The 13,505-nt window shown below is 54.0% G+C and overlaps 1 protein-coding gene across 12 annotated transcripts in view; it reads left to right on the top strand.

The window, feature by feature from the left end:
• Positions 1-13,505, top strand: part of ARHGEF7 (Rho guanine nucleotide exchange factor 7) — a 103,981-nt gene that overhangs the window by 77,221 nt on the left and 13,255 nt on the right. For all 12 annotated transcript variants that reach the window (XM_045162528.1, XM_045162536.1, XM_045162530.1 and 9 more), the window contains 9 exons: positions 2,073-2,211; positions 2,885-2,944; positions 3,640-3,786; positions 4,698-4,784; positions 7,093-7,171; positions 7,347-7,486; positions 9,414-9,638; positions 11,312-11,405; positions 13,210-13,299. In XM_045162528.1, coding sequence (XP_045018463.1) covers positions 2,073-2,211; positions 2,885-2,944; positions 3,640-3,786; positions 4,698-4,784; positions 7,093-7,171; positions 7,347-7,486; positions 9,414-9,638; positions 11,312-11,405; positions 13,210-13,299 — 1,061 coding nt within the window. The remainder of the gene's footprint in view (positions 1-2,072; positions 2,212-2,884; positions 2,945-3,639; positions 3,787-4,697; positions 4,785-7,092; positions 7,172-7,346; positions 7,487-9,413; positions 9,639-11,311; positions 11,406-13,209; positions 13,300-13,505) is intronic.

Below are 13,505 nucleotides of genomic sequence, written 5' to 3'. Positions count from 1 at the left end.
CGTTCTCAGGGATTGATTTAAACACAGTGTTTTGCAGTTTTTAAGTCTTCCTTTTAGTCTTAGGATCCTTGTGTTGTGTTAGTTTGAATTTTGAGTGTGAATCTGGAAAATGTATCTATGGAACCTCCGCTCCTGTTGAATTATAATGGATATCTGCTTTTTGCATTATCGTTTGATAGTCGACACCATAGGCCCGTGGCTGCCTGTTGCAAATGCATTAGAGGTGTCATGATTTGGTGTGTGGAACGTCCCCTTTTCTCCAGCACAGTGGTTGGTACTTCCTGCTGCGCTGACCTGAGGTGGCTGCTGTGCTCCTCGGGCACCGTCTCGCAGCCCGCAGTGTCCTTTAAGTAAGTACAGAGGCTGAAGCGCTGTGTGAGGGTTGCAGCCTTTGTTTTGTCAGAAAAGCTATAACCTGCTGTTTTATCACGGTACTAAAGTTTTTAAAACCTGAGAAATGAAGCAACTGTGTGCTGAGTCGCTTCCGTCGTGTCCGACTCTTCGCGGACCCCGTGGACTGTAGCCCGCCAGGCCCCTCTGTCCATGGGATTCTCCAGGCAAGAATTCTGGAGCGCCCTCTTGGAGGGGGTTTTCCCGACTCACGGATCCAGCCCAAGTCTATTATGTCTCCTGCATTGGCAGGGGGGTTCTTTACCACTAGCATCTCCTGGGAAGCCCATACAGTGATCTGTAAAGATTTATAAAAGGTTTTGTTTCATTTCTTAATGGTGTATGTGTCTGGCATTTTAAGGCTGTCATATGGATATTAAAAGAAGTTACTTTTGCTTGCAAAAATTCCACGTAAATTTTTAGTTGTAGGGAATTTTAGGAGTAGGTGGGTGGGTGATAAGAATAATTTCTTAGTTTTATTAATTATTGTCTGCCATAACTATAGTTATAAAATGTCATATAATACTAAACTATCAAAAATGGCCCAAAGAGACGTTTTTTGTTATTTTTCTTGTGGTAGAAAAGGCCCCTAATTGGATTGTACTTAAAGGAGTCAAACTTTCTCTTAGTGCCATTAACGGGGAGGGGTGACGCGAGGCGGATCCAGGTGGCCTGCACCAATGGGTCGGGCTTCAGGATTTTCGCATTTACTTTATGGCCTCGTTTATAGTGCTCCTCCCAGTGGGAGACGTGGGGACACGGGGGTGCGGCCTCTGCTGCCCGCCCTCAGCCCAGGCGTCCTTCGCTCTGTGCCTGGAGGGACACCTCTCGTCAGCAGTGAGGGCCACGGACGGCGTCCTCCCGGGGACCCCAGGTGTCATCTGCCCCGTGAGAAGCAGAAACAGGGTTCCCATCACAGACGTGAGCCACAGACGTGTGGGTGATGGAGCTTGGGCCTCCCTGGGTGCTCGTGTGAAGCGGAGCCAGGGCGGCCCGGGAGCGAGGCTGGGGCCTGGGAACGCGCTCCATGGAGCTTGGTACTGGGAGGGGGGGTGCGAGAGGAGTGAATGGGAAGGCTTGCTCGGCAGCTGCCTCGTTTCTGGATATGCACTCGGTTTCCTCGTCCGCAAACACAGACGACTTTCACGTGTTGTGAGGGTTAAGTGAAACGAGGCTGTGAAAGTGCTTCTGGAGGTTGCGCGCCCGTGTGCGTGCCAGGGGCACTGGCGCCGCCTCGTACCGCTGCTGCTCAGGGGCTGCGGCGCCTGGCGGGCCAGAACCGTGAGTCGGTGGTGGTCTTCATGCCTCGCCTCCTTAAGGTTTTACCGTCGTGAAGGACTGCTGACCGGGCTCTGTTCTTGCCCTACAAGGACCGCCCACTTTCAGACCTCTCTGTATGCAGGTGGCTCGCTGAGGGGGCTTTCCTGAATGGTTTGCTGGGAGACCATCGCTGTTTGTGTCGTGCACACAGGGCTTTGCTCAGGTTGAGGGCCCTGATGTGAACTGTGGGGGGGTCTTCCCTTTGGTGTTTAGAAATAAGCGGCACACGTTTGGCTGTAAAACCTGTGGCCTGTAAGTGATCAAGGGCACCGCGTGGTCTGTCGTCGTCCTGGGGGCTGGGGGCAGGCGCACGGCCCTCCTGGGCTCTGACGGTGGCCTCTGCTCTCTCTTCTCACACTCAGTGAGGAGCTGGGAGAGTTCATGGAGCTGAAGGGCGCCAGCAGCCCGGGGATTCTCGTGCTGACCACCGGCCTCAGCAAGCCGTTCATGCGCCTGGACAAGTACCCCGCGCTGCTCAAGGAGCTGGAGAGACACATGGAGGTACGTCTTCCCCACTGGCCACGCCAGGAGGAGCAGTCAGGAGCCAGCCCTGGAGAGGGTATTACCACCAGCCTGTATCTCGGGAGAGTTTCACAGGGACTTTGTTGGTTGTGAAGTTGTTTCCTCGTATCCCAGCTCTGTAGAGAGGCGTCTGCTCCAACCACTGCTGGCGGGGAGATTTCCAGTAGCTAGAAAACGTCCGTAGTGTTGAGGGGTCACATCAGGAGCATGTGCCTACAGTGTTAAGTGTATAAGTTATGGAGAGATAATAGGAAAAGAATCAGTGAATGATGTGTACTTATCTCATTTTCGGAACACAGGCTGTGGGCCTGGCAGAAGTTGGGGCTCAGGCTGCTGGCTTAGTTAGGCTGTGGTGAGCCACTCCGCAGGGCAGGCGGTCTGCTGCGTCGCTCCCCTCTGCCCTCTGGTGCCCGAGCAGCGGGGCGGATTGGGGTGGGCGAGGCTGGGCCGGCCTCCTCCAGGGCAGAGTCCAGAAGACTGTCCGCCGCTCTGTGGTCCCCTCAGAGACCAAGCAGAGGCGCTTCAGCGCCGAGACAGAGGGTCAGGTCGCAGGCTGGAACTGCAGGGAAGGCCCAAGCCAGCCTCCAGAGAGAGCCTGTCGAAGAGCAAGCGTTCATTATGGAAGCTCACAGTGTGTTTCTTTTATTCAAAGGATTATCACCCAGACAGACAAGATATTCAGAAATCCATGACTGCCTTCAAAAACCTTTCAGTAAGTGATAAGTGTGTGATGGTTTTTTTCCTTCAGACTTTATTATGGCAAATGAATGCAGGAAATTAGTTGTGAACTATAATTTGGATTTATTCTGGAGAAATGAGAAACAAATAACATAGTTATTCCACGGCTGGTATACATAATATTCCTGCATTACGGCCCTTTGGACATCAGAGAGATGAAAGGATCGGTGTTCACGTTTACACGGCACCACACGATGCCGTGCACGTCAGTGATTTAGAGCATGGTCAGCCTCATCTCAGTGTCTACTGACGTGTGAAATGGAGCGCTGGGCCTCTTCCTTACCTGCTGTCAAGCTGTCTTAATGATTGAGTTTCTGGAGGACGTGTCTTATTTATAGCACAAGTGGAACTCACCCTTTTTTCCCTTTTCCAGGTCTTCTCTTCTGGCACTCAGTAGTAAAACCAGAGGATATTTTTCTTGTCCAGTTCACATGTCATCTTCTAAAAGCGACAGGATTTGCTGTATTTTTCTAAACCAGTGTTTCTCATTCTAGAGCTGTTGTGTTGTTGTGGGTCTCTCTTGACTTGGTTCTGCACTTATGAAGTGAGCGAGTTGTTCACTAGCTGGTCTGTCTGAAGAAGCAGCCAGGGACGCAGCAGTAGAGCCAGGAGCTCGGCCGGGAGCTCAGCCGGGAGCCCGTCTCCCTGACGCGCCCCCTGTGCCCCCAGGCGCAGTGTCAGGAGGTGCGGAAGAGAAAGGAGCTGGAGCTGCAGATCCTGACGGAGGCCATCCGCAGCTGGGAGGGCGAGGACATCAAGACCCTGGGCAGCGTCCTCTACATGTCCCAGGTCCTGATCCAGTGCGCCGGCAGCGAGGTACCGCCTCCAGCGCTCCCTGCGTTCTTCTACTGGGGGACCCCTCTCCAGGGCCCCTGCGCCTGCCGGCTTCCCCGAGTTCCTTCACTACTGTGGGCGGTGTTTCTCTCTTGAGTCTCCTTTTAGATTCTTGGGCATCTTTGTCCTTCACTTGTGGTCTTTCTGGGGCTTTTCTTAACCGATTGCAGCAAATGAGATTTAATACATAAGCAGTGCTCGTTGGCCTTTCATGTAAATTGGGCAGAGCTCACAGGGGGATGGCGACAGTAGATGTGTTGGGCTCGGTTGGTTAGTGCCAGGATCCGCCGGTGGGCCAGAGGCGATCTCCCTGCTCTATCCTCCCCGCCTTCAGCCTGAAGGTTCCACCTGGTCTCCCACTGCCACTGAAAGGTCACAAGTTCTTTTCTTCGGTTTTCTCTCAACCACAGAAAAAATTTGTTTTTCTAACTCCTGCCTAATGAGGAGTTAATGGAAGAGCTAAACTCAGATTTTTAAAAAAAGATGTTCCGTGGGCTACTTGTGAGTCTTACAAATTTCTCATAATTTTGTTTCCATTTAATTTAAATTTGGTAAAAATAAACACCTAAATGTGAAGTGTGATACACTGTTTCATAAAGTGGAGTCGCTCAGTCCGGTCCGACTCTTTGCGACCCCGTGGACTGTAGCCTATCAGGCTCCTCCTTCCATGGGATTTTCCAGGCAAGAGTGCTGGAGTGGATTTCCATTTCCTTCTCCAGGGGATCTTCCCAACCCAGGAATCACACCCGGGTTTCCTGCATTGCAGGCAGACGCTTTACTGTCTGAGCCACCAGGGAAGCTACTGTTTCATAAGGCCTAATGTAAATATTTCTTCTCATCATTGTAAATATATGTTTTTAATACAGTTATTTAAATTTGTTCTTTTACATTAGGAAAAGAATGAAAGATATCTTCTACTCTTTCCAAATATTTTGCTAATGTTGTCTGCCAGTCCTAGGATGAGTGGTTTTATATATCAGGTAAAGCACATTTTAAATTTATATTTGTGTATTGTGGACCTGAGAACTGTCTTAAGGCTCGTTGTGAGTTTTTGTATTAAATACCACGTGTGTCTGTCCGTGTGCTGTGTATAGTGCTCTACGTACAGTGTTACATTCACGTCCGTACACACGGCTCCAGTCTGTGTTTGGATGTGACTGTGCAAATTAGGATCTTTGTGTTAATCCAAAGCAAACAGAGAAAGAAACTGGTGTCTGTACAGCTGACCCTGAGGACACAGACTGCTGGGGTGCAGGCCAGCTGGTCCCCTCCAGGTCGTTCTGCTGCTTTCCTGCCACCAGGGCAGGTGGCCGCACCGCGGGCCGGCTGGGGGCGCAACACGTGTGGCTGAGGTGGTCTGTGGGCCCCCACTCGACTCAGCAGTCATGGGCACACAGCCTGGGGCGTTACTTAGCTTTTTTATTGCTCATCGTTTTTCTGATTTTCTTCGCGAAGATGTGAGACTGCTTTAAGAAGAACAGGGCAGGGCTCTTGTGTTTCTGTCTGTTGCGTGTGGTGCTGCCCTGCCCTCCTCCAGGGACCTTCCCAGCCCAGGGATGAGCCCAGGCCTCCCACGGTGCAGGCGGCTTTACCATCCAAGCCTCCAGGGAAGCCCATTACGTGCCTTAGCTTTTCTCTGTGTCTAGGAGGGGCTTCTGGCAAAGTTGACTGCTTTTTTCCTGTGTGGTTATTGAAGCTGCGGCCCTTCCATCGATTCCTCAAGGCCTGACTGGTCACCAGGAACCATTCCCACAGAAGTCACCCTGGGTTTGCTTGGAGCTGCATTTCTGCACACGTGGCATGCTGTTTGTCTTGTCCCCAGCATGCGCTCTGGTGGGTCCTGAGTCCGGAGCGTTCACGGCTGGCTTGTACCTGCTCCAAAAGCTTTGCAGCCCAGAGAGGAGTTGACATCACACCCTTGTTCTGAAAGGAGCACTTGAGGTGCGAGAAAGCAGATAGACATGGGCCAGCCTAGGAAAGGACCACCTCCTGCTTTTCTAAGCCTGCAGTTGAGCCGATGCCTGGCTGGGGGAGCACCTGCTCGGGCTTCCCAAGCTGGTCGCCGCTACTTCAGACCTCGGTCCTTTCCGGCCGCATTCCTGGGCTTCGAAGGTCCCCCCACCCCAAGGCCCAGGGCCCTGCGGTGACCTGTGGCGCTGTGGTGGTGTCCGGGGCGGCCTCAGACCCCAGGATGCTGGCATCAGCGTGCCGCCGCAGGGCCCTGTTTTCCCCCTGGGTGCACCGTCTTGGGGCTTCTCTCCGAGTGCTGTGACCCCCAGTGCACACATGTCAGTGTTCCCTTCTGGCTTTGCCCCACATCCGGCCACAGCGAGCTTGTCCCGTCCTCCGTGGCTGTTGCTGCAGGTTGGTCAGGGATACGCAGCTGTGTTTCCTGTTGGGCTTCTCTGAGCTCTTGGTCACCCCGGTGCCATTAGCCTCTCGGCAGGGCGTCTGCAGTGCCCTCGCTTGTCCACGCGGTGCCCACCCGGCTGCAGGACAGGCTCCTGACCATGTGATGGTCTCGGCGCCCGGCCTCTGCCCTGGTGTCGGGAGTCCCGAGCCCTGTGGCCTTAGAGCCGCCCCCTGCTCAGGGTCCTGCTTCTCGGGGCTCTGGCCCTGACCCGAGAGACGCTCCCTGCAGACTCGCTTGGCCTCCACAGCTCTGGTGGCTGTTACTTGAAGTGGTCCTTTCGAGGTCCAGTTCTGGTTCCTCTCCCTGCCTCACGCCCTCTGTCCCAGAGCGGGCGGGCTGGCGCTCTGCTCTGCATTGTGGGCAGCGCTCAGCGCAGCTGCTGATGGACCGTCCTGTGGCGGATTACCAGGCGCGGCCCTCACACGGTTCCTCCAGCTCCAGTTGCCTTTGTTTTGCCTTCAGACGTGGAGCTTCCCCTGTGTTTCTCTAAGGCGTATCTCTGCTTCCTTTCTATAAACAACATCATTTAAAATAGCCACCGTGGACTGTAGTTTTTTTCTTTTTTAATCATAGTGTGTAATGTTTTTGTGTCTTGCTGTTTATATTTAGAGTAATCATCAGATGAAATGTTTTTGTTCTGGTTTGCAGCCCTGTACCTTTTTGCTCGCTCATTTCTTGGTTATAGTATTATAATTTCTTATTCAAGGGAGAGGTTTTTGTATTATACATGCTTTTGGTACAAACAAGAGAGTTTGCTTTACAAAGACAGTTCCTCTGTCTTTTCTAAAATCGTTTAATATTTACTTTAATAACGGTACCTTCTTCACTAGAAAAGCACTAACTGTTTCTTTTTGTGTGGGGGGGGTCTTTTTTAGGGAAAGCTACCAACGACAGGAATGACAATCACAAAGCTTGAGGACAGTGAAAACCATAGAAACGTGTTTGAAATATCAGGTGATAGGCACAGACTGTGGGTGCTCTCTGTTCGGGCGCCAAGGCAGCGGCCCTCGTGTGCAGGCCCCACTGAGCCCCCGGGGGCTGCATGGGCGTGCTGTTGGGCCTCCTTGGGGTGCGCGTGTACGCGCTCTGCCCCCCTCCCCCCCCTCCAGCCCGTGTCTCTCTCTTCCAGGGAGCATGATCGAGCGGATCTTGGTGTCCTGCAGCAACCAGCAGGACCTCCACGAGTGGGTGGACCGCCTGCAGAAGCAGACGAAGGCCGCCTCGGCGGGGAACCCCAGCAGCAAGCCTCACTCGGTGCCGTCACACACCGTAAGGGCCCCGCCCGCAGACCCCGGGCCAGGAGAGCACGGCCGGGCCTCGGGCCTCTCTGCAGACGCGTCCTCATCCCCCGTGGGCTGTGGCTGCCTCACAGGGACCCACTTGTGAGCCAGGCCTGCCCGTCTGCCTCCCGAGAGTTCACACACGTGCACGCACACGGCTCACTGGTTAGGCGCCCAGTGGCACCCGGTTAGGCAGCTGCCCTGCCCAGGGTGGCCATGAACACTAACCTTGGGGCTCTCAATCAAAACCCTGAGAACCACCGGCCCATAGAGGGCTTTTCTGAGCATTTTAATTGCATTTATTATGTTTCATCAAAAACAAAAATGAAAACCAAACAATACTTATGACAAAAAGGACCAGATTCATGCTGAAGGCATTGAAGTGTAATTTTTGACTCATCATTTTAAGAAATCTGAATTTTCTACTTTTAGAAAATTTCAGCAGGTCTGCGAGTTTTTAGATACTTAAACATTACAAAATATATCAGTACTGAAGTGTCAGTGCTTAAAGCTAGTCTTTACTGGTGTTGCATGTTTAAGATACTGGTATTGAGTCATCTGAACACCTGTCATCTTTCCCAGCGAGTACTGACGAATGAGGGGCCCTCCTCACTATGACGTAGGGCCTCACGGCGCTGCCGGCTTGTGAGGGTCTCTGCTGGGGCTTTTACCACGGGGTTCACCCTGTGGTTGCTGTCCTTTGGCTTGAAGGGCCGTCTCAGGGCTTGTGGCCATGACACAGTGTACTGGTCACCCGTGCAGCTTCTTACTCCATTTCTCAGCAGTCTGGGGGTAAAAACTATTCATTTGCTTCAGCTATCATTTTGAATGGTTTTGCCATGACAACTTTTCCATATTGTAAATGTATGCTAGAGATGCTTAGCTTTCAAGGGACTAAATTTATCCCGAGGGCATAGGTGTGTACATGTGTGTACATCAAAAGGGAGTGCCTTCTCACTCAGGGGTTAACAGCCTGAAACTAACCTCTGTAAAGTCCCACTTCAGGTAGCCCTGTGCCGGGACCCTGGCCTCTCTGGTCCCAGGGCAGCTATGTGGTCATGGCAGAGTCCACTGCTTCTGTCCTCGAGCCCCAGGCCTCAGCTTGAGCCCAGGCTCCCCTTTAAAGCCTGTGTTTCAAATATTATTCATTTCTTCCGAATAATGACCTTGAGCAACTTGACAATTTCTCCTGTTAAGCATAGTGTATTGTTTTGGGTTAATTCGAGGTCACCAACTAATTGTGAATTGTTTAACATTTTCTTATTTGTCAGTGTGATGAAATATTTTTGGAGTTTCTAGGAGTATAAACCCCATTAATAAGGTCCTTCTGAGAAATTAGATTTATGTAACTTTGTCTTGATTAAAGCTGATTTTTCTGAGAAAATGTTTTACCCAAGGGATTTAAAATTTTTCTTCAAAAAGGCAGTAAATATTTTTTTGGTTTTTAAGCAGTACGGTCTCTGTTGCAATTGTATTTTGCTTTTATAATATAAAAGCAACCATTGACATGAATGGGCTTGTGTCCCAGGTTTAAACAAAAACAGGTATCAGGCCCTACTTTTGCTGGTGAGGGAATAATTACCCTCCCCCAGTCACATTCCCAGTGCAGAGAATGCCCATTCTTTTATAAAATCCTGATACCTGTGTTAAATGAAATGCCTTTTTTGCAAATGTGACTGCATGACAGTTAAAGGTGGTTGATGGATTTCTGGGTCTGGACCCAGCAACCTGCTTCCTGCTCTGAGCTCAGCGGGCCTCATGCAGGGTGTGGGGGATGCTTGGCCTGGCGGCCAGTAACCCGAGCGTCTGGAGGTTCAGGATGCACGCTAGCAAGTGGGTGCTGCTGTGCTGGGAGGGCTGGGCTGGCCTCGGGTCCTTGGTGAACACGCTCTGCTCTCTCCCTCCGTCCCCGGCAGCTCCCCTCCCACTCCATCACCCCGTCCAGCAAGCATGCGGACAGCAAGCCCGTGCCGCTGACACCCGCCTACCACACGCTGCCCCACCCCTCCCACCATGGCACTCCACACACCACCATCAACTGGGGGCCCCTGGAGCCTCCGAAGACCCCCAAGCCCTGGAGCCTGAGCTGCCTGCGACCCGCACCCCCCCTGCGGCCCTCGGCTGCCCTCTGCTACAAGGAGGTGAGCTCTAGTGAGTGTGGAAATGTGACAGCCCCGTGTTTGTGTCTGTGATGTGGAGCCGATGAGCCTCTTCAGAATGGAAGGTTCTGCCTTCACTCCCTAGTTACCCTTCCTGTGCTGTAGGGTCCTGGGAGTCCTGGGGAGACCCCTGCTGGGGTCCCCTTTGTGCCCATCACAGAGGGAGAGGGACAGGCTCGGGGCAGTGTTTGCACTTTGAGGAAGCCAGTTGACAAGTGTGGTGATCACACGTGCGAGCTTGAGTGTGAGCCGAGTTCAGTTACTCTGGTGTGGATGTGGCTGTGAGTGTGGGGGTGTGGCTCATGCGGTGGGCAGGGTGGGGCTGTGGGTGTGGCTCTGAGCATGGTGGGTGGGACAATGCGCTTGGTGGACGGGGCCGGTTTGTGAGCCTGGTGGAGCACCTTTGCGCGGGTTTGCATCTCCACGAGGTGTCATTTGCCGAAGGACCTGGGGCAGACCCTGCCTCCATCCTTGCTGGAGGAATTTTAAGGTACATAGAAGAGTACAACATAAGTTACAGTTAATCCTTTATGGGTTTTGCTAGTGAACTTTGGTTCTTAGGACATGCATCTTCCTGGTGGCCCATTTTGGCATCCTCATTGCCTAGCTGAGTGTTGCAGGGTGCGGCCACGCCCTGCTGCGGGTTCACTACAGGGGAGGGGGAGTAGGGTAGAGGAGAGAGAGGCTTGGCGGGTGTGGCCGTGGACATGTCCAGTGTGCTGAGCACACAGGCCGCCTGGTCACAGTGCAAGTGGTCCTGGGGCAAGGCCGGCACTCAGCACCGCCTGCGGGCACTGCTCCCGGGCTTCCCTCCACCCCCTGTGCCCCAGGACACCTGCTGCATTCACTTCTTTGGGGACTGATGATCTGCATTTTCAAGCGCTCTGAAACTTTTCACTTTGAGATTTGGAGAGAGGCCTTTGGAACACAGGCTATTCTTTTGGTGCTTGTCAGCCTGATCCCTCCCATGGCCCGAGTCCCGTTCTCAGCCTCCAGTTGGCCTCGTGAGGTTCACCAGCGGTGAATGTGACTCAGTGATGCAGAAGTTAGCCTTTCTGACATTCGTGTTCAGTATGTGCTTGACAGTCAAAACCTTGCCGGCTGCATGGGCTTGTTCTTGCTGTTCCTCTCCTGCCCCGCTGAGGGTCCAGATGTGTTGTGGACGGAGGGACGGACTTTGGGGCTGTGAACATAGCTCTGCCGGCGGAGGGGGGCGCCAGTGCTGCCCGTGGGCTGATTCTGCTCCATTTTCTTCTCTCTCGAGGCTTCGGATCCGTCCCTAAAGGAACTGTTTTCCCTCACCTTTCATTTAGAAATCGACCATTTCCTCCTTTCTTTCTGGTTGGCTGCAGCAGGGGGGGGGTCTGCCCCAGAGTGGGCAGCGCACGTGGCGCCCTGTCCAGGTGTCGGCCAGCTGCCCTCTCCTCCCCGCACCGCCGGCTGCCGCGCCTCCTGGGGGTGGTCCCGGCGTCCCGGCGGGTCCAGGTGGAGGAGGGCGGTCAGAGCCTGTGCCTCAGGATGTCAGCGCTCCGCAGCTGGCAGAGCGCGGCCAGCGTGTGCGGGGCGGGCGCTGGAGTGTTCCCGGCTTCCCCCTCCGCTACGGCCGTGCCGCACTCCAGACTGGGGTCTGCCAGCCTTTTCCTCTCCTTCCCCAGGACCTGAGCAAGAGTCCCAAGACCATGAAGAAGCTGCTGCCCAAGCGCAAGCCGGAGAGGAAGCCCTCGGACGAGGAGTTCGCGCTGAGAAAGAGTGAGTGCCTGCGAGGACACACCTGGCTTCGGGGTGGGAGGCGGGGCCACGAGGGCGGGGAGGCGGGGCCTCGAGGGTGGGGGCGGGGCTTTCCAGAGCCACAGAGGGGAGCCAGTGCCCAGCCTCGGGTCCGCGCTCCAGGACTTGAGAGCGGGGCAGCACAGCCCCCTCAGTGCCGGCCGCATCAGCGGCGCTGGCAGCATCCCCCGTGAGCGTGCCCCACCGTGGACACTGACTCCCAGCGGATCCTGCAGGGCGTTAAACATTGTTCTCACAGACACCTGTTAAACGACTGGTCCAGTTGGTGACATGTAAGTCAGTTTCTCAGTGGCTCCTAAGCCCTCCGTGTGACGCTGACTCTTAGGAGGGAGCACCTGGCCTTCCTTGCGTGTGTCAGTCTTAATATCATGAGATGCTGTCCAAGCATTTTTGGTACAGCTTATAAGTGGCTCATTCCTCCATTCTTCCCATTTTTTAAAAATTAGTTGAGCCTTTAAGAATATATATCTAATATTCTAGAAAATATAGAAAAATTTAGAACAGTAGCAGAATTTAACCATACAGCTGTATGAAGCACGCGGGGTGTGAGGGCAGCCTGGTACCAGCAGCGTCAGACGCTGCTGCTCCGCAGGCTCCATCCTCCACCAGGTGGCCTCCGGGTGCAGGTGAGGCCAGTCTGCAGGGGCCCCAGCTCAGGCCAAGCTCTGGAGCCATGCATGCACTCTTTGGGCTACACTCTGTAAATTTCCCGGATTAACTCTCTGGTGGGAATCTGTGGATCAGGGAAGTGCTTGTAAATAGGGTCAAATGGCCTTTCAGGGGCTGTTCCTGTCTTCACTGCCTCCCACGTGTGGGTGCAGGAAGCTCTTTCTGATATCTACATCCACACGGAGAATCATGGTTTCTGATTTTCTCAGGCAATATGTGAAAACACCATCCCTAGTTTTAATTTTCACTTTTCTTGGTGACGATGAACATTTTTCTTTCTGTGATCTCTTGTGAATTGTTTCTGCTTCTTTTTTCATGTTCAGGATGGGGGGGGGATACTCTTTTTCCTGTGGTTATGGATTAGTAAGACAATACGTATGTATAAGTATATATACATACACACACACATATATATACGTGTGTATATATATGTGTGTGTGTATGTATATATATGTTTGGATATTAGCTCTTTGCCAGATATGCTGTAGATAAAAAGTACATAGAAGTAAACATCCTTTGGAATATAACTATTCTGTGAATATCGAGCAATGTTTCAGTTCAGTTCAGTCGCTCAGTCGTGTCCGACTCTTTGCGACCCCATGAATCGCAGCACACCAGGCCTCCCTGTCCATCACCAACTCCCGGAGTTCACCCAGACTCACGTCCGTCGAGTCAGTGACACCATCCAGCCATCTCCTCCTCTGTCGTCCCCTTCTCCTCCTGCCCCCAGTCCCTCCCAGCATCAGTCTTTTCCAGTGAGTCGAGTCTTCGCGTGAGGGGCCACAGTACTGGAGCTTCCCCGGCGCCAAGCCCGCGGGAGGGGCCGTCAGCGAGCACTGCGGGCGGCTGGCCTGCTGCGCTGGTGCCTTGCGCGCTGACAGCCGCGTGTCGCTCGCAGGCACGGCCGCGCGGGAGGGGCCGTCAGCTAGCGCTGCTGGCGGCTGGCCGGCCGGCTGCGCTGGTGCCTCGCGCGCTGACAGCCGCGTGTCGCTCGCAGGCACGGCCGCGCGGGAGGGGCCGTCAGCTAGCGCTGCTGGCGGGCGGCTGGCCGGCTGCGCTGGTGCCTCGGGCGCTGACAGCCGCGTGTCCCTCGCAGGCACGGCCGCGCTGGAGGAGGATGCCCAGATCCTGAAGGTCATCGAGGCCTACTGCACCAGCGCCAAGACGCGGCAGACGCTCAACTCAAGTAAGTGTCGCCCGAGCCCGCTGCCCCTCTGCTGCTTCATTGTGCTAAGATGTGCAGGCCCTCAGCGTGACCCCTAGTGAGGCTGCTTCTGCGGCCTGGCCCGCGTCCCTCAGTCGTGACAAGGGGTCTGAGTGGTCAGTGACACGGCCCCGCTGGGGAGCCTTGGCGTGGAGGGAGCTGCCAGGTGTGGAAGCTCTGGGGCCTGG

The sequence above is a fragment of the Bubalus bubalis genome, chromosome 13, assembly GCF_019923935.1.
Source record: "Bubalus bubalis isolate 160015118507 breed Murrah chromosome 13, NDDB_SH_1, whole genome shotgun sequence".
Lineage (NCBI taxonomy): Eukaryota > Metazoa > Chordata > Mammalia > Artiodactyla > Bovidae > Bubalus > Bubalus bubalis.
The sequence above is the reverse complement of the archived record's forward strand: the minus strand, read 5'-3'. Positions and strand labels throughout refer to the sequence as shown.